The sequence below is a fragment of the Notamacropus eugenii genome, chromosome 4 (assembly GCF_028372415.1).
Source record: "Notamacropus eugenii isolate mMacEug1 chromosome 4, mMacEug1.pri_v2, whole genome shotgun sequence".
In the NCBI taxonomy this organism is placed as follows: Eukaryota; Metazoa; Chordata; class Mammalia; order Diprotodontia; family Macropodidae; genus Notamacropus; species Notamacropus eugenii.
Window position 1 is genome coordinate 198,330,330 of NC_092875.1, and position 19,262 is coordinate 198,349,591.

General features: G+C 39.6%; 1 protein-coding gene and 1 pseudogene across 3 annotated transcripts in view; one reads left to right on the plus strand and one right to left on the minus strand.

The window, feature by feature from the left end:
• Nucleotides 1–19,262, minus strand: part of KIAA0319 (KIAA0319 ortholog) — a 143,186-nt gene that overhangs the window by 75,721 nt on the left and 48,203 nt on the right. Inside the window, exons 3-5 of one of the 3 annotated variants that reach the window (XM_072603969.1) lie at nucleotides 11,370–12,133; nucleotides 4,610–4,802; nucleotides 2,580–2,678 (exon numbers count right to left, since the gene is read on the minus strand). In XM_072603969.1, the coding sequence (XP_072460070.1) occupies nucleotides 2,580–2,678; nucleotides 4,610–4,802; nucleotides 11,370–12,133 (1,056 nt within the window). The remainder of the gene's footprint in view (nucleotides 1–2,579; nucleotides 2,679–4,609; nucleotides 4,803–11,369; nucleotides 12,134–19,262) is intronic. The other 2 variants (XM_072603970.1, XM_072603971.1) reach the window with 2 other exon arrangements.
• LOC140498316 (deoxyuridine 5'-triphosphate nucleotidohydrolase-like) lies at nucleotides 14,852–16,008 on the plus strand (annotated as a pseudogene).

Below are 19,262 nucleotides of genomic sequence, written 5' to 3' on the forward strand. Positions count from 1 at the left end.
GTTTGTGTATGTGTATGTGTTTGTGTATCATGTTCTGATTTGTTATACGATTTCTTTCATTTATCTTAGTCTGACTACATAGCATGACTATAGTGAAAATATACTCAATAGGAAAGTATATGTAGAATCTATACAGAATTGTATGCAGTCGTGGGGAGGGAGGGGGGGAGTGGGGGGTAGGTGGGGGGGATAAAATCACAATTGTATGGCAGTGATTGTTAAATATTACAAAATAAAAAAAAATAAAAATAAAAATTAATAATGGCTGAAAAATCAAAAAATAAATAAATAAATGCTTGCTGATTGACTGACTGGGGGAATTGGAGTGCTCTCCACCGACTTGGGAGTACTACCTAGGTAACTGACTGAGGGGCCATAGGATATTAGGATTTAGAGTAAAAGAGACTCGAGATCTTCTAGTCTAATCCTTCCATTGTAACTCCTAATTGGTGGTGGTGGGGTTTTGATGCTGGATCTAACGTCAGGGAAAACTGGTTTCCAATCTTCATTCAAACACATATTATCTGTGTAGATCTGAACAAATCATTTGACACCTTCGAGGCTCAGTTTCTTCATCTGTAAAAGGGGAATATTAATAGTACGGATTGTTGTGAGCATCAAACGTATGTAAGGCACTCTGTAAACCTGAAGTGTTGTCACTGTTCAATTGTATCTAACTCCTCCTGATCCCATTTGGGTTTTTTTGGCAAAGATACTGAAGTGGTTTGCCATTTCCTTCTCCAGCTCATTTGACAGATGTGAAAATGGAGGCAAATAGTGTTAAGTGACTTGTCCAGGGTCATACAACTAGTGTGTGAGAGTGTGTGTGTGTGTGTGTGTGTGTGTGTGTGTGTGTGTGTGTGGCCAAATCTGAATGCAGGAAGATGACTCTTTTTGATTCCAAGTCCATGCTCTATCCACCGCACCACCTAGCAAACTTTAAAATGCTATATAAATATCAGCTGTTGTTATTAACCACTAGTTAATTGCAACCTCTTTTCCCAGGGGGAAAAACGCACACAAGACTCAAGTGAAGACATTTAAAGAAATCTACTCCATACATAGTTCTAAAAAAGGGCAAAAAAGACCCTACCCTTCTCTATCTTTTCATCACAATCTCTACCTCAGCTCATGGGATTGAACAAAATTATCTTCTTGGCTTGTGAAGTTTCACAAATCTCATGACCTACCAATAAAAGGGGGAAAAAATGAACTTGGGTATTAAACTGAATGAAAACAACCTAAATTTTCTTAAAAAATGAATATGTTCCATAAAGGTCACAGATGAACCAAGCTGTGGGTGCATCATAATGGAAGCATGAGTAATGGAACAGAATGAGTGCTCTCAGCCAAAACATTTTGTACTATCTTGTGGGAAGTGATCCAGGAGGTTCAGGACTATCCCTTCTACCCTATAGCTTTCACACACTCCCACTTAATCCTTTTGACTGACTCTACTACTTCTCACATCTCTCATATGTTTCTCTCTTCCCCCCATCCTGTGTGGTGGATTATCACAAAACAAAAGCTAATGCTTAGAATAGGCAAGGGTAGGGAACCTGTCCTCTGGAGGACACAGGTTCCCCACCCCTGTTAGGGAAAGGGGGAGCTAGGTAGCATGGTAGATAGAGTGCTGGGCCTGGAGTCAGAAAAACCCAAGTCTGAATCCAGCCTCACTTACCTGTGAGTGACCCTGGATAAGTCACTTAACCCTGTTTGCCTCAGTTTCCTCACCTGTAAAAAATACACTGGAGAAGGAAATGGCAAATCACTCCAGTATCTCTGCCAAGAAAACCCCAAATGGGATTACAGAGAGTTGGACTTGACTGAAAAAAAACTTGACAACAAGAAGAGTGGAGAAACCCTAAAGGTGAATAAATGAATTCTGCTTAAGCAGTCTGAATACCTTTTAGACTCCTAAATGAACTGCTGAAGGAAAACATGTACATATCTGCTTAAATAGATACAGAGCATATGTTTATGGGTTTACATGGGAATATAATTCCCCTAACATTGCTATTTTTACAAAAGCATTTTTGTTCATCTCAGAAAAAGGAGTCTTTAATCAAGATAACAGGGTAACAAGTCTGCAGCCCTGGGGTCACCCATGTCTGAACACATGGATGTCCAATAAGGAAACTTATAAGAAAGGTTATTATACTTTCAGAAAGAAAGGAAGAGCTGGTCATATGAGGTACTGAGGCCTGGCCATGAGCCCCCACCCACACTTGACAAACTGGGCAAGGAAACACACTGGTTTTTACCCTTCATTATCTACAGCCACATCCCAATAAAAGGGAAAGAACATTAGAAGCTAAGATCCAGCTCAGGCTTACAAGTATACAAGGTAAGGGTCATGACTCAGGGTGGGACTCAATCAAGAGTAGGAATGCAAGTACATAACTAGAATTATTTAAAGGGAATGGCAGGTAATAAGTTACATTAACTACATTTCTGTCAGTCTTCACAAGTGATATAGGTTCCCACAGCTCCAGTGCACTGAGAAGCAGCCTTTATCCATGCTCACCCCATCAATGATTTAGGGAGGGGTCTGCAAACAAGAGGAACACCCAGCTCACCTGAAGAGGGTGCTGGCACAACAAAGGCCTTCAGCACAACGTCATTTTGGGGTAAAGTGATCAGTACGTTGTCTCCAGCAAACACCATGAGTTCTTGGACTATAATTACAAAGAATATGTGAAAAGCACATTAAAAAGCACCTAGTGTTCAGCACAGTATACAAAGTAGTAGGCACACAGTAGGGTACATGTTGATTGACTGATGAACTGGTCCAAAGAAAATCAGACTATAATAATTTAAACATATAAACACACTCATTTATTTCTCCATCCATGCCAATTATGATAGATATTACTTTTTAATGTAGGGTGCATATATGACTGAAATATAAAAACATTTTTTTCCTGTGTGTTTCTCAAGCTCCAAAGTGGTAAGAACTAGGGGAATTAAAATCAGACAACCTAAATTAGCAATTCAGAGACTCTCGTTCAAATTTTGTCTTGCCTGACCTCAGGTAAGCTGCTTCACTCCTCTAGGACTCAGTCTCCTTGTCTGTAAAATGAGGTGGTAGCATTAAATGACCTAGGGGACAGAGTGTCAGACTTAAAGTAAGGAGAAAGATGAAGCTTTGAGTCTTCCCTCAGACTCTTACTAGCTGAAGGATCTTGGGCAAGTCTCTCTACACCTAAGTTTCCTCATCTTAAAAAGGATGATGTTTCATTCAGTTACCTCTAAGGTCTCTTTCAGCTCTAAGTCTATGATTCTATGGTCCTTTCCATTCTATGAAGGAGTAAGCAGAGTAAGGGAGGGATTAGAGATTATAAGATATTAGATATTTAGAACTTAAGATTTAAGTTTTTAAATAAAGTGGTTGAGTAGATAGAGCACTGACCCTGGAGACAGGAAGACGAGCTCTATTTTGACCTTAGCCGCTTACCAGCTTTGTGACCTTCCTTGGGCAAGCTACTTAATCCTGTTTGCCTTAGTTTCTCATTTGTAAAATGAGCTGAAGAAAAAAATGGCAAACCACTCCAGTATCTTTGCCAAGAAAACCCCAAATGGGGTCACAAAGAGTCAGACACGACTGAACAATAACCAGTTAATTGGTGAGGTACTGCAAATTCAAGGCAGCAAGTTTCTCCCAACACTAGATTTTCCCCTACCCCACCCCTATATGTGCCATATGGAAGGCTCACTGCAGTCATGGAAGGCTCATTGCAACTGTGTGTGTTCCTATGTCAGTAGTCAAATGCCACTCAGCCTTCCTGAGACTGAGTAACCTTGTCAATCTTTGATAACGGCCTTCCTCTTGGAAAGTTTCAAAACAAAATCCAGTCAAATTCAAAGCAAACAAAAAAAAAAAAGGCTATTTTAACCAGAATAACAAAAACTGCCCCATCATCAAAAGTACGCCATTGCTAGATGAGCACTTACCTGTTCACCTTCTTTGTAACCAGGATACTGTTCATTTATTCAAGAAATGTTCCATTTGGCAGGACTGATTTATCCTTAGTTTCACTCATAAATTTAAGTGAGATCAAGACAGCACACATGTGCAGCATAGAAACATGTGCAGTCCAGCGATTCTTACTGGTTGGAGAGGACAGAATGCGCCACATCTGGTCCAGAAAGCAGCTAAATGTTGCTTCCCAACTCTTACAAGCACAGGCTTTTATGTGCTTTCCAAAGACCCAACAACAGTTGTCTCACAAGGGGAGCACCTAGCTGTCTTTATTATTAGCTATTTATCTATAGGATGGACACTTTAGAGAATGAAGATATCTTAAAGATCAAGCCCCAGGCTCTCATTTTACAGATGGAGAAACTAAGGCTCATAAGAATTAAGTGACTTGCTCGAGTGGAAGTACTTGCTAGTGGCAAAACCAGTTCTAGGACCCATGCCTCCTCATTTTTCCAGGGCTCTTTCAATTAAATTATAATTCCCTCTCTTTATTAGTAGCCCTTTTACTTAATTTCAAGAATAAGCAAGGTCAGAGAAAATTCCCAAATTTCACAGAATGCAAAATATGGCCCATGATAGCCATGGCCTTCAGTATATCTTTCTCAGTCTTTTTTTTTTTTAAGTTACCTGTGCTTGGAGCAGTGGTAGGAGATGCAGGCTGCTCTGTTAGAATGGACTGAGAGGGGCCAGTTTCAGTGGGAAACACTTCAATTCCATGATCTGAGCTCCTCTGGGTTACTGTTAGAATTGGATTTTTCTCCATGGTGGTCAAACTGAACTCCAGGTTGGCTGAAGGAGGATTATGGGAAGGCATTAGAACCTATGAGATCAATCATAGGGATAAATTATGATTTATTTATGAATATTAAATTTATTTATGAATAAACCAGTTGAACATAAGCACACATCAAAATGGCACCTACTTTTTTCTGTAAAATGTACTCACTTAACCAACATGTAAAATATCAAAGACTGGAACTGAAGACTGTCTTTTTCAATAATAACAGTAACATATTTATACACTGCATTAAGGTTTACGAAATTTTTCCTTGCAACAACCCTGTGATGTAGGTAGTACAAGTATTATTACCTCTATTTTACAGATGTGGAAACTGAGGCTTAGAGAGAGCTTAAATATCTGTACATGGTTGCTAGGTAGTAAATGCTGAAATAGGGGTTGGTATTCAGTTTTCTAGCCCCAAGTTCAATTCTTCCCACAATGCTGTTCAATTGCTACTAATTTAAAATGTAATACACAAGTGTGTTGCATAGAAGGAGCAATAAATGATAGGTAAAAGGGGACTCTCCATGAAGAGGACAGAAAGGACAATTCTGATGACCCCTGGAGTTACCAGCATGACAATAGTTGAAAATTATGCAAATAATTTAGGAGAGGTCAAAGGGGTCCTCTTTGGTGTATAGTTTCTATTCCCATCATAATATGCAAACTGCATCCCAAAATGCTTCCACAGAATTAAATGAGAAAGGTTAAAACAAGAAGGAGAAAATCAAATATGATAGCCAAGCAGGGAAAAATAGTATGACATAGATTGTATGCTGTACTTGGGAGATTGGAAGACCTGAGATCAAATTCCTCCTCTGATCCTTAATGGCTATGAATTAATACAGGAAACCCCCTAAGACTTTATTTACTAAGTTACAGGTGGTATCAAATGCTGCTAGTGTAGGGGGTTTCCACCATGTATGTCAAGAAGAAATGGTACTTTAATATTTTTAAATGGAGGTAGGAAGAAGCCTTTTCCATCAGTCAGATTGTTGAAAAGTACGTAAAATGGTGAATCAAAGTAGTTTGAGGAGCTCACTAAGAGAAATAAATTTAAGGGAGATAGTCAAATTGTGTAAAAACATGGTTTATCTTTTCTGTTTTGGGGGAAATAAAAGTAAGACATTCCTGAACATTCTGAAATTTGGAACCCGGAGATGCCGCACCATCTTCCATTAATATTTCCCAAGTAATTCCCCCAAACCCTGCCTCAGCACTGAAGGTGAGGTCCCCTGTAGGTAAGTTCAGTACTCTAGGTAAAAAAGAAATAAAACCACAGTAAAAGCCTTCAGTGGAGTACATATGTTACAGGGCAATTTCATGTAGTAGATGTTTTCCATTAATTCTCGCAGCTTCTTGGCTTGTCTGTCATAATCTTGACCACAGTCATATCCATGCTCTGAACCTGGAGTCAGAAAAACTTGGGTCTGTAATCCCCCCTTAGAAAATTACTAGCTGTGTGACCCTGAGCAAGTCATTTCACTATCTCCAGTCTCTGTTTGCTCACCTGTAAAATGACAAGGCTGTAAAGATCACACATTATATACATAACATACATAAAACATTTTGTGAACATTAATATACAAATTAACATGTAAATAGAAGTTATTATTATATGCCCAAACTTAACATATGTATAAATTTACTTGTGTATATATACTCATTGGGGCTACATAATTTGTGTGCATCAAGCACATGCATGTGAACGTACATATATACATATTCACATAGGTATAGATACATATCATATGTGTGTGCATCAAGCACATGCATGTGAATGTACATATATACATATTCACATAGGTATAGATACATATCATATGTGTGTGCATCAAGTACATGCATGTGAACGTACATATATACATATTCACATAGGTATAGATACATATCATATGTGTGTGCATCAAGCACATGCATGTGAACGTACATATATACATATTCACATAGGTATAGATACATATCATATGTGTGTGCATCAAGCACATGCATGTGAACGTACATATATACATATTCACATAGGTATAGATACATATCATAGAAGATCAATCAGTTGAGGAGCAAAAATTAAAATTGGCCACTGCACCTAATACAAAATTTAACTTGGTTTTATGAGGAGTACAAGTTTAAAGGATTAATTCTAAGTAAATGTACTGTGAGCAAATGTCTGTATTCTCTCATTCACGAAAACAATGTGGAATCAGGAAAAGCTAGTGCTGGGAAATAAGTGGCATTGGTCATCTGTGTGGGGCTCATGCAAATTCTGCAGGATGAGCTCATTTTTTATGTGACCTGGAAAAATTTTCTTGAAATCTAATACTACCAGGAAAGAGTATGAAGAACTCAGATGAAATCAAGCAGAGTGGGACAGCAGATCCAAAAGGGCAGCATTCACAAACCCTACTTCTATGGTAACAAAATTCAGATTACTTAAAATGACTACGCCCACATCCATACCACCACAAGCTTAAAGCACACAATTCTTTCTTCTAATGAAGAGATCTGGAAGAGAGTTCAGTGATTATCTGGCTCAGCTCTTTCATTTTACAAAAGAGGTAACTATTACTCAAAAAAAATTGAAGTGTTTTGCTCTGACTGACACCAGAGAGTGGCAGAATTCAAGTCCAGATCTTTGGACTCCAAATCTCTGACTTTGGAGCCAGCATTCTTTCGCTCTTGTCTTTCTTTGCTTAACTCTTCTGGGGAAATAGACTTTGTGTATGGTTTTTCTTGTCTATTTCTTTATTTTTGTTTTCTTGATTAAAACTACTTATCCCTTAAAAAAAATAAAATTATCTATAAAGTTGAAATAAAGGAGGAAGATAAGTAGAGGCTATGTGCTTTGTCTAGTCTCACAAAGCTAGTAGGGGCCTGAGAGGACACTAAAACCCATGCTTCTGGCCTGTCTAATAAAGTGGCACCCTGTGCCCTTTCCAGGAAGCAATTTTACCTGAATAGGCAATAAATCATACATGAAATCATACATGGATCCAGTTACGAAACAGTAATATTACAAAGAGGTTACTGATCAGTTATCAGGATGAAAGTTTAACAAAATTTCATTCTCCATGGAAATTACTGGAGACTATTTTTCTCATAACTGAAGGCATGGCCTTAGTCATGCAAGAAAAAATGTTCTAAATTTCTCTTACTTCCAGTTTCTTTGATACAAAGGATGTCTCTGTTAAACCTCCCACTTGAAAACTTTTCTGCAGAATATGTCATATCATATGAATATCATATTCACAGTCCTGATTACATTTTTTCCCTAGAAGCCTACTACAATTGCCATGTATTTGAGCCTTTTGAACTTGAATAGGAGAAAAAGAAGGAAAAAAATCAGAATTAACCATTTCATTTCTATTTATCATTCTAGCCTTTGCACCTAAGTAGAATACACTGGCATTTCTTAATATGTCAACATATTAACCTGCAAATCTGGTCAGCAGCAAGGAAGAAGTTAATGTAATTAGTGCCCCAGAAGGTGCTAAGTCAAATAATAAAGCTTGACATGAAATGGTCCTATTCATATAGGCTGAATGGAACAATATTTATCAGCATTAAAGAAGACCCATTTAATTTAATATACTCCTTCCCATTCGGCTTGAGTTTTGTAGGTAGCAAGCTTATGGAATGAATTCTAACTATATTGCTGTAGGCAAATGTCTTTGTTCTCTCAGTCACACAAATAATGTGGACTTGAGAAGTTTTATAAGCTGGAATGGAGATCTGCCATGGCAACACCCGTAAGCAGAAAGTGTTTCAGTCATCACATAGGGAAATGGTTGACATCTTATAGCCTAGCTATTTTTAAAATCTTGATATGATCTAATATGCAATTTTTTTACTTCAAAAATATCTTATTGATAAGTATAAACAAAATGCGGGTGAATTTTTTCTAACTTTGGTCTATCTCCTTCCCACTTCTACTTACTTGTGGGATACCTTCCTTTCTCATCCTTCCAAATTGTATTCTGGAAGACTCCTTTTTTCTCTTTTACTTTTCCCCCACTAAACTTGTAACTGCATTTCATTCTTAAGCTCAACAATCTACTTTTATTCTCATTATACGGTGTCTCAAGAGTCTTCAGCATGTGTGTATATAAATATAATAACAGCTTTTGCCAATGTAAGTAACATTTACATAATGCTTTCAATATAACAGACACTGTGCTAAGCACTTTAAAAATGCCAAATTTGAACTCAGGTCTTCCCAATTCCAGGCCTGGTGACCTAACCATTGTGCCACCTAGCTGCCCCCTAATATGCAAAGGTAATCAAGGTTTTCTTGATTAAAATTAATTTATCCATAAAAAAAAGAAAACTAACTGCCAAGTTGGAATAAAGGATGAAGCAGTGGCTAAGTGCCTTGCCCACTGTCACAAAGTTTCTGTGCCTCTGTGTGTGTGTCACCTCTGCATTAATTCTTCTCCAACAAGAAGCTCTTTGATAGAGAGTAGAGCTCTAGATCTGAAGTCAAGAAGACTGACTTTGAATCCTACTTCAGACACTTACTATGGGATCCTGGGCAAATTACCCTTTCTGGGCCTCAAATTGCCCCACTGGTAAAATAAGAGGGTTGGATCTAATGATGTATAAGTAAGGTTCCTTTCAGTCCTAAACCTGTGGTCCTATGATTCTCTACTTCTATCCCATTTCTCTCATTTTCCAACTCCTTTTCATTCTGACACTCAACTTTCTGACTTGTTTTGCCCATCTGACATCTCTACCTCTCCCCTGCTTTGTCACTCCCAATTTCCTGTTTCGATCACATTGTTCCCTTCATAGGTAATCTAGCTCCTTTTTTTGACTCTGCTCTTAATTCTTTCACTAATGTTTCCTACCTACCAGGCATTTAGTAAAATTTTTTTTTAAAAAAAGAACGTTTACATAGACACGAGTAACAATATTGAATGGTCACTTCAGGCGGACACAAGGCTCTGCTGATTTCATGAACAGTTTCTGGGAAAAGAGAGTAGAAAACATTCCAAGTTTGACATTTCTCCAATGCATTTACTGTTAAAGATCCAGAAAAAAGAAAAAGATGGGAAGTGAATATAAGTTCAAGGTAATAGAGCTGTGCTTCTCCCATTTTAAGGAGCAGCCTTCCAGAACTCCCCAAAAACAATCTTGCCAATACTTCTCTAATTGTGCCTACCAATTGCTTCAAGTCAATGGAAGATGTACAGTCAGAGGGGTCTGTCATCAGCTCTGATTCTTACAAGCTATGTGACCTTAGACAAATCACAACTTCACTGAATTTCAGAATTTCCTCATCTATAAAATGAGGAGATTGGATCTCAAATTGCATTACCTTTTAGCTTTAGATATAATGATGATGATGAAGATGATGATGATGATGTTTACATAATGCCTACTATGTGCCTGGCACTGTGCTAAGCAAGTGCTTTATAATTATTATATTGTTTGATCCTGGGGGGCAGGAGCTACTATTATCTCCATTTTGAATTTAAGGAAACTGGAGTATATAAAGATCAAGTGACTTGTCCAGATTCACACAGCTAGTAAGTATGTGAGGCTGGATTTGAACTCCAGATCTTTGTAACTCTAGGCTTAGTATGCTAGCCACCACACCACTGCCTAGCATGTCTCTGCAGGGATCTGTGCTCCTCTGAAGTTCCAATGTAGTTCCCCTACTCTTCTTTCAAGTCTACATCTGCCCCTAAGTCTTCCCATCTTCCTTCAGCTTCTCTTCTTTCAACTTTTGTTCATAAATCTGGGGCTTCTTCCACTGCCCCCTTTCCACCAGGGAATATTCTTTTAGTGGCAATTCTTCTATTCAAGTGACAGGAACAGCTGATTGAACTTTGGGGGAAAGATGCAAAATAGTTTATATGTTGCATACCTCTCTTGCTTAAAGATGCAGAAAACATTAATGGTTTAGCATGCTTGGCACATAGTGTTTGCTAAATGCTTATCAGAAATGAGGGATTTACCCATATTTATAAGGGACATTAGCATCTCTCAGTTCAGGCAACTGTATTCATGTTTTTTTAATTTCAAAAGTTCATAGGTGAACTTCTGAGTCTTTAGTTCTTCATTATGTTAAGTCTTAGCAACAACTTGGATGTAAAACCCTGTGGTACTGACAGGTAGGCAACCTGGCTGAGAGATCAAGAACTGACCTGGCCCTCTACAAAACCCTGGTACCTCCACAGACACTGCCTAAGGGACTTCTGTTGAGAACCACTGCATCACTATTAAGGTAACTGAACTGTGGAGGCAGAAGAGCTATTTCTTCTTTTAAATAGGGAAGGAAGGAAGGAAAGAAGGAAGAGAGGAAGGGAGGGAGGAACCCAGGATGTTTGATTTTCCTAGGCTATGCTGCAGTCATCCTTCTTCTGTACATCTGACAACAAGTGAAGCACAAAGCTACCCAAGTAAAACCTACTTTCCTTTTCACCTCTGATCTTTAAACAACAACAATGTGGGACCTACATGACTACAAAGTCATCTGCCTGGCCTGTTGTTCTGCCTATTGTTCCCCCTATCCCTCCAGACCCTAGCATTGTGGTACATTCTGTGCATCCTAAGTAGCTGAAAACACAGAGCCCATAACTTCCACCTGCTTCTTTTGGCAGTTACCTCTTCTCCAGAGCTGTTGCTAGCCTGCCCAGTGGGCTGAAAGGCTTCTTCCTTTTCTCGGGTCTTTCCAGGCAGTGGGATCTTCTCCAGGGGTGGTGATGATCTTCCCTCAGGAAAGTGATCCAGGGCAGTGGCCCACTCTGACTCATTCCCTCTTGCCTGGTGATCTAATCCAGCATTCCCATTCTCTTTCTCTGCCAGAGAATGTCCATTTCCCATAGAGGAATTGAAAGGACCTTCAGTGCTGGGCAGCAGACCCCAGTCCACATAGTCAACACCACCCTTTGGCAACTGCTTGCCACTGGACTGGAAGGAGTCCTGTTCCATCTCCCTATAGTCATCTGCATACTCAGGCAGCTCTTCTAAGCTATGACCCTTCCCCAAGAAGGGTAAGCTTCTAAGTCTGCCAGCCTCCTCAGACGGGCCCCCTGGAATTGTCATGGGATGACCCCTGTTGGGCATCATTTGTCCATATCCTAGTAAGGAGGGTGGCCTCTGCGCTGGCCGTAGCACAAAAGTAAGGTAGGACTTAACAGGATCTATGGTCTTGGGCTCACAGCTCTCCTGGTGCTGGCAGTTCACAACATAGCACCGACCTTCCACCAACCAGGCCAAGTCACAGCTGGGCAGGTCACAGCAGGCGGCTGTACAGGCAGTCAGAGAACTGACTTGAGGCACCCTCATAATTTTGGTGGTTTCCAGGTTTGGGGAAATAACTGCATTTGAGTAGGTCCCTCCATCCCTGCACTGCTCGCAGAGGTAACCTGTAAACAAGGTAGGCTGAAGTTAGGCAGAGAAACACTAGCCCCACCTGCATCCCGCAGCAGAACAAACCAGCTTACAAGACTGAGAGGGAGAAACAGAAAGGAATAAGCATTTATTAAGCGCCCACAGTGTGCCAGGCACGATGCTAAGCTGAGTTTATAGCTTGTTTGATCCCATTTCCCATCAGCTGCACTGCTTTTCAATTTCTCCAATATGTCCCAGCACCAGGTAACTTCTTCCCCTTTGGAATGACAACTCCCCATCCCCAGCCCATACTTTCCAGTGCCCTTATGTGTGTGGTCTTTTACCATTAAAATGAAAGTTCCTTGAGGGAAGGGACTGTCTTCCATTTGTATTTCTATCCCCAGCACTTCACACAATGACTGGCATATAGTAAGTGTTCATTAATTGAGTAATTTTCATAACAATTCTCTGAGGTAAGTGGTATTAGGACCCCCATTTTACAACTAAGGAAATGAAAGCAGACTAAGGTTAAGTGACTTGTCCGGAGTCACATAGCTATTAAATGAATGAGGCTGAATTTGAACTCCGGTCATCCAGACACCAGGCCCAGTTCTCTGTACACTGTACCAACTAGCTGCCTAAAGGAAGAGTAATTCCAGGCCTCTTTAGGAGGAACCTGATAAAGTTCAACATATTGTTATATTCTGTTGACCTGAAAGTCTGGTTAAAGAAATGGCAACAGGCTAAATGCATAATTTTGTTATTTAATTCCCTTATAAGTTAACAGTAAGTAGATCTACAGGGCCAGGATTATACCTAACTCCACTAGGTACAGGAATAATCATACAAATACATTTTTAGGACAATCCAAAGTGGTCTGTGTCCTTCAGATTTATAGTCTCTATGTGTGACTAACTAGACCATTAGAAAGGAATTTCTTAATTGCATAGGTTTAAAAATAAGATAACAGAATTTGACAAAGTTTCAAATAGAAATTACAACCCAAGATGTCTGTGTTTTCTTTACCATTAACATGTCATAACATAGTATATGTCTACAAAATATTAAGATATGTAAAACGTCCCATTATTCAAGATAGTCTTAGGTTAAAAGTCTCCTAAGGAATGCTGTCAGCCCTATTTGTTATGTTGACATAGTAAAGCATTCTCTGAGTTTGCTTCAGAGAACAAAGAGGCTATTAGGTCCAGATTCTTCTTAATCCAAGCTTTGGCCCTTATTAAAGTTCAAAATTTATATTAAATGATTCTCAATTCAGAGGGAGGTTTATCCTACAGGAGGAAATGCAATGCAATGGAAAGACTTTGGGCTTGGGGTCAGAAGACCTAGATTAGACTTCTGACTCAGATGCTTACTAGCTGTGTGACATTGAGCAGGTTGCTTCGCACCTCTGGGCCCAAGCTATATCATATGAAAACTGAGGATGCTGAAATACAAAATTGCAAAGGTCCCTTCTAGTTCTAACAATTTGTGACTTTCAGTAATTAATAAAAAGAAAACACAGGATCATAGATTTAGAACTGGAAGAGACTTTAACACCCTCATTTTAATTATTTCCACAATTTTTTTAAATTAACTTTTAAAAAACCAGACTCAGAGTGCCAGAGTGATTTGCCTGAGATCTTACAGGTAGTGAGTAGAAAGGATTTAAACTTAATTTCTCTGACACCAAATTCAGTGTCCTTTCTACTCTCTGACATCAGCTTCCACTCAAATGCATTCCAGACCAAAGCCTGTCTTGGGCCATCTCTGTCCTCACCAAATACAGCTAGTGCCAAAGCTGAGTTTTTGAGCTAGCACTATACAGGCCAGAAAACTCTACAAAAAACAGTTTAAGGCAGTCAGGGGCTTATACTGTTAGAGCTTTCCTGGAGTAAGTGGTTATGATGGAGTTCAGACTCTGGGAACTTCCTTGACCTCCCCTGGAATCTCCTCACTTAACCTGGCTTTTCATACTCAGATGGAGCTCTCCTCCCATCTCCCCATAGAATCTGTCTTTTCATACTCAAATCTGTGGCCATTGTCTGTTACCTCTTGAATGCCCCACCTGCTTCCCACCTAGGCGCCCCTTAGTCAGATGTCTATTGGTTGCCTCCAGCTGTTTCCAGCCTTTGATTCTCCTGGGATTCCTTTCCTGAACTTCTTCTCCCATCACTCTAGACTACCAGACTTCCCACCCACCCACCCCTCATCCCTCCTCTAGTCTTTTCTTTATTTAAGGTCCATCTTGCCTCCATGAAGGCGCTCAGATGCAATGTAGCTCAGACTCTGTCTAGCTGGGATTCTATCTGGCCCGCTGGTGAACACAAGTGTTACAAATACTTAGGTTCCTTAAGAGGCAACCCAATTTGGGGAATCTTTAATAAACTTTGTTTTCTTTGGCTTTAAGAAGGCTTGAGTCGAATTCATTCTAGCACAACCCAGACTGTCGGTATTTTTGGGGTACCAATCACCCTTGAACCCCATCATTTAGATGCATAAAACCACAGCCTTGGGACCAAATATCCTTCCTTAGACAACGCATAGGTGCTCAGGTCTTGAGAGCTTGAACAGCAATAGGGAGATTTAATAAGGGGACTCTAAAAGAATACAAGGGGGAAACAACAGAGAAACTGTATCCAAGAGAAAGAGAGTCAGCACAGACTTTACATGACTGAGTCCAGTGGTGGTAGGATCTTCTAATCAGAGATTCATTTAGCGGCTGGCGCGTCTCCTCCAGTCCTCTGTCCCCAGTCATGCCCTGCTCCGAAGCCACCCCGGCTGTGTCCCCCAGCAAGCGGCCTGGCCAGGGCAGCCCGAGGAGCCCCGTACACCTCCGATTCGCCCGCCTCTCGGAGCACGCCACGGCCCCCTCCAAGGGGTCGCGCGGGCCGCGGGCTACAACCTGTACAGTGCCTATGATTATACAATACCAGCCATGGAGAAAGCCCTTGTGAAAACAGACATTCAGATCTCTCTCCCTCCTGGGTATTATGGTAGAGTTGCTCCACGTTCTGACTTGGCTGCAAAGCATTTCATAGTGATGGGGTTCAGACTCTGGGAACTTCCTTGAGCTCCCCTGGAATCACCTCACTTAACCTGACCTTTCATACTCAAATTGAGCTCTCCTTGTATCTCTCCACTTAACCTGGCTTTTCATACTCAAATCTGTGACCATTGTCTGTTATCTCTGGATTGGCCCACCTGCTTCCCACCCAAACCCTCCATTGTCTTGATGATAGCCTCCAGCTGTTTCCAGCCTTTGACCCTCCTTGGATTCCCTCCTTGGACTTCTCCTCAAGACCCTTCCTAAACCCCTCCTCCCATCACCCTGGACTACCAGACCACCCCCACCACCCCCCCATCCCTCCTATACTCTTTTCTGTATTTAAGTTCCATCTTGCCTCCATGAAGGCGCTCAGATTCAATCCAACTCAGACTCTGTCTAGCTGGGATTCTATCTGGCCCGCTTGTGAATACAAGTGTCACAAATGCTTAGGCTCCTTAAGAGGCAACCCAATTAGGTGAATCTTTAATAAACTTTGTTTTCTTTGGCTTTAAGAAGGCTTCAGTCGAATTCATTCAAACATGACCCGGACTATCGGTATTTTGGGGTCCCTGATCACCCCCCAACCTCATCAACAGATGTGGGAGCTGCTGTCATAGATGAAGATTACAGGGGAAATGTTGGGGTTGTACTATTTAACTTTGGCAAAGAAACATTTCAAGTGAAAAAAGGTGACCTGATTGCCCAGCTGATTTGTGAATGGGTTTTTTTATCCAGGACTTGAAGTCCAAGGCTTAGATGACACTGAACATGGAGCAGAAGGTTTTGGTTCAACTGGTCACAACTAATATTATATAAAGAGTAGTTAGAGCAGCTTTTCCCCTAAAACAGTTAATAAAATGAATTTCCGCTTAAAAGCAAGAAGACTCTTCTAATCAGCAACACAAGGTTTTGGCTACTCAGATAATTTGCCAAAGGAGGGACTGCCAGGCAGCTTTTAGAAATGCCCCTCAAACTAAATACGTTCAAGACAGTTTATAGGTATAACCATGGACTGAGGTAGCATCATCTTGGCTACATGGCTAGCAATAGAGTAAGTGCTGTAAAATTGAAAAGTGATTTTAATTCCATTTTTAAGACCTAACCAAGCCTTTAATATTTAATTAACCAAGGTTTAATATTCTCCCACACTATCTAAGTACAAACTCATCTTTGTAACTTCACCTTTCACCCACTTTCCAGAGAAACTTGCCTAAAGGCCAACCTTTTGTCATGTAATTACCTCCATGCCTACTCAATTCAATTAGGAACTGAATCTCCATCCTTGTATGGTCTACCTTTGTAACCTCACCTATCACTCAGTGAACCGAGTTGTTTTGTAACTTCACCCCCTTACCTCTAATTCAAGTAGATTTGATCAAAGATTAGACTAATCCTATCACTTAAGGATTATTCCTATATCCCAAAGAGGAGGTAATGGGAAAGAGATGAGTTGACTCTTAACCCACCTTCTCTTTTAAAACGGTTTACCGAACAGAATTGTCACAATGTAATGTCTGGCAAATCAGAAGATACACCTGTAGTCTTTGGAAGCCATAAAATTCCTGGTCTCCCTTATCTTGTCCCTTATCTTCCAAATCCGCACAAAACCTGAAGTTATTATAACAAATTAGCTTACAAATATAAATTTGATCTTTCAAAAGGCCTTTCAAAATTCATACAAAAGATTTTCACAAAACATTTCTTCATACAACAAATATCCTCTTTTAAGAACAGTTTACAAAACCCTCATGAACCTAATTGGCAAAAATTACAAAAGATCTAAAACCAAGGCCTTTTCACATTTGGCCATAAGCTTCCTTTTACAAACATACTTTTGTAAATGCTTGATTCATAGCAAAAACAATTTTAGTTGAAACTTCCTTCTGAACAGCAGAAATAAACTTTTTAACATTTATTGCATCCTTAGATGGAACAGGCTTGAAAATTACAACCATATATAAATATGTGTGTATATATATATATATATATATATATATGTATATATATATATATATATATACGTATATATATGTTATATATGTATGTGTGTGTGTGTGTGTGTGTGTGTGTGTGTATGTGAATGTGATAAGTCAGTGAAGACTTCTCAGGGACCTAAGTCTAAAGTAAAGCAGACATAATGCCTGAGTTTCAATTTATCAAAAATCATATGATATGGGGAAACTTGAAGTTGTGAAACCATCTGTCACCCCTCTCCCCAGTTTCACTGACTCCCATTTCCCTATTTCTGAAATAGAGACTGCTCACTCAGGCTCTTGATCAAAAGGGTAAGGGTGTTTTTTTTTTTGTGGATTTCTGCTATATAACCTTGCATCTGCTTCTGTAAAATGCTTCCTCTCCTCCAATCTGCTTGGAGGAGGGTGAAGTCTGGTTCTTGCAAGACCAAATAAAGGACTTTCTGTTTATACTTTGAGATGTCTCTGAGTAGTCAATTTGAGTAGGGGTTTCACCATTACACATATATGTATGCATTTTTTCCAAGGATTCTCATTTTCTCAATAGAAATTCTACAACACAGAGGGTTTCTTAAGATCTAATCTGAACTGGAGATGCCCAGAGGAGAGATGTTAACTATTTCCTATTGCTGAAGAAGTCCAGGGATGGCCCCAGGTGGTCTGGGGCAGGCATGGTATTGATGGGAGTAGCCAGTAACCTGGAGATTTGGATTGATAGGACATAGTGAAAGAGAAAAGTTTATGGGCCTCTAGAGAGCCAGTTCACATGGGGAAAGCCAAGGAGTTTTCAAGGTGAGGTTTTCCAAGGCCCTTTTAGACAAATGGGACCAAAACTCTTTTGGGTAGGGGACAAAGGTCCCAATTTGGAATAAGGTCTTTATGTATTACAAAATGATTTTAAAGTATTTGGGTAAATATAATTGAATCAAGTTACTGAGACTAAATCAGAGATATCTTTAGTTTGGGGAAAAGAATTTCAGTCTAATTTTCTTAGAGGCAGGTAGCCTCTGGTAATATTTGGCACTGATGGAAAAGTTAAATGTCTGTTTTGATTTGAATTCATTTCATGAACATAAGTTGAAATTAGTGTTTGAACTTATCATATGTGTAACTCATTCTTTTAGACTGAGCAGGGTTAGAAAGGGATAGAGTAGTCTGGGAAACAGATGTAAATCTATTAGGGCAATAACATGGTTACAATGGCAAATTTGATTTTATGATTGTTATTTAATCAGGGACTAGAACATGTATAGAAAGGCTTGTAAGCTACTTAAGACTTACTTCAAAAGATGTTTCTTAGCCAATGTGAAGTTATAATCACATCTGAGACTGATTATTGGAGCTTGCTATTTTAAGATTTCATGGGACTATGAACTGACTGTTCTTCTGAGTCTAACTCCAGGTATTGATAGCAAGAGAGACTGTCTGAGCCATTGATCCATGATGCCAGTGAGCCTGTGAGATGCTGGTATGAACTGCAAAAGGCGATCTCATGGAAAGGCTGGGAGAGTGAATGTTCAGCCTGGGCTGAGGTAGAATTATCCTGACTCAATTTCCCCACTGACACTTGGCAGACTTTAAAACTGGCTGAATGCCAGTTGACAATCTACTCTTGCCTGGAACTGACATGAAGTTAGGGAGATGTTGTTTCCCTGCAATGTCCCTACTCTTAGTAGCAATTTCCTATAATTAAAAGTTTTGTAAGCTTAATACCAGATCTATTAAGCAATAGATTGTTGGTAGGGGAACATCTGAGTTTAATTCCAAAAATTAAGCTATTAGGTTTAGGACTTTAGACCAACAACAATAAGTTAGAGTCCTTTAATTCTTAGTAATAGTGTAGAGACAAATCAAGTCAAGGGCTTGTGAGGTTAGCATATATACTCATTATTATTTTTGTCTCAGTCGGTTAATGTTAAAAGAAAAATGGTTTGTGGTCTATATTGTAAATGCTTTAAAAGAAGCATCACGTGACCAGAATTTGGTATTGTTTTATGACATGATATAGACTGTGTTAAAAATGATTATTTATTGTATTTATGTAAATACTGGAGCCTGGTATTGACTCCTTAGTGAAATCTCATCTTCCTGATGGGGGAAATGGATAGTGAATTGATGTAAAATGAAAAAACTGAGTTCTAATAT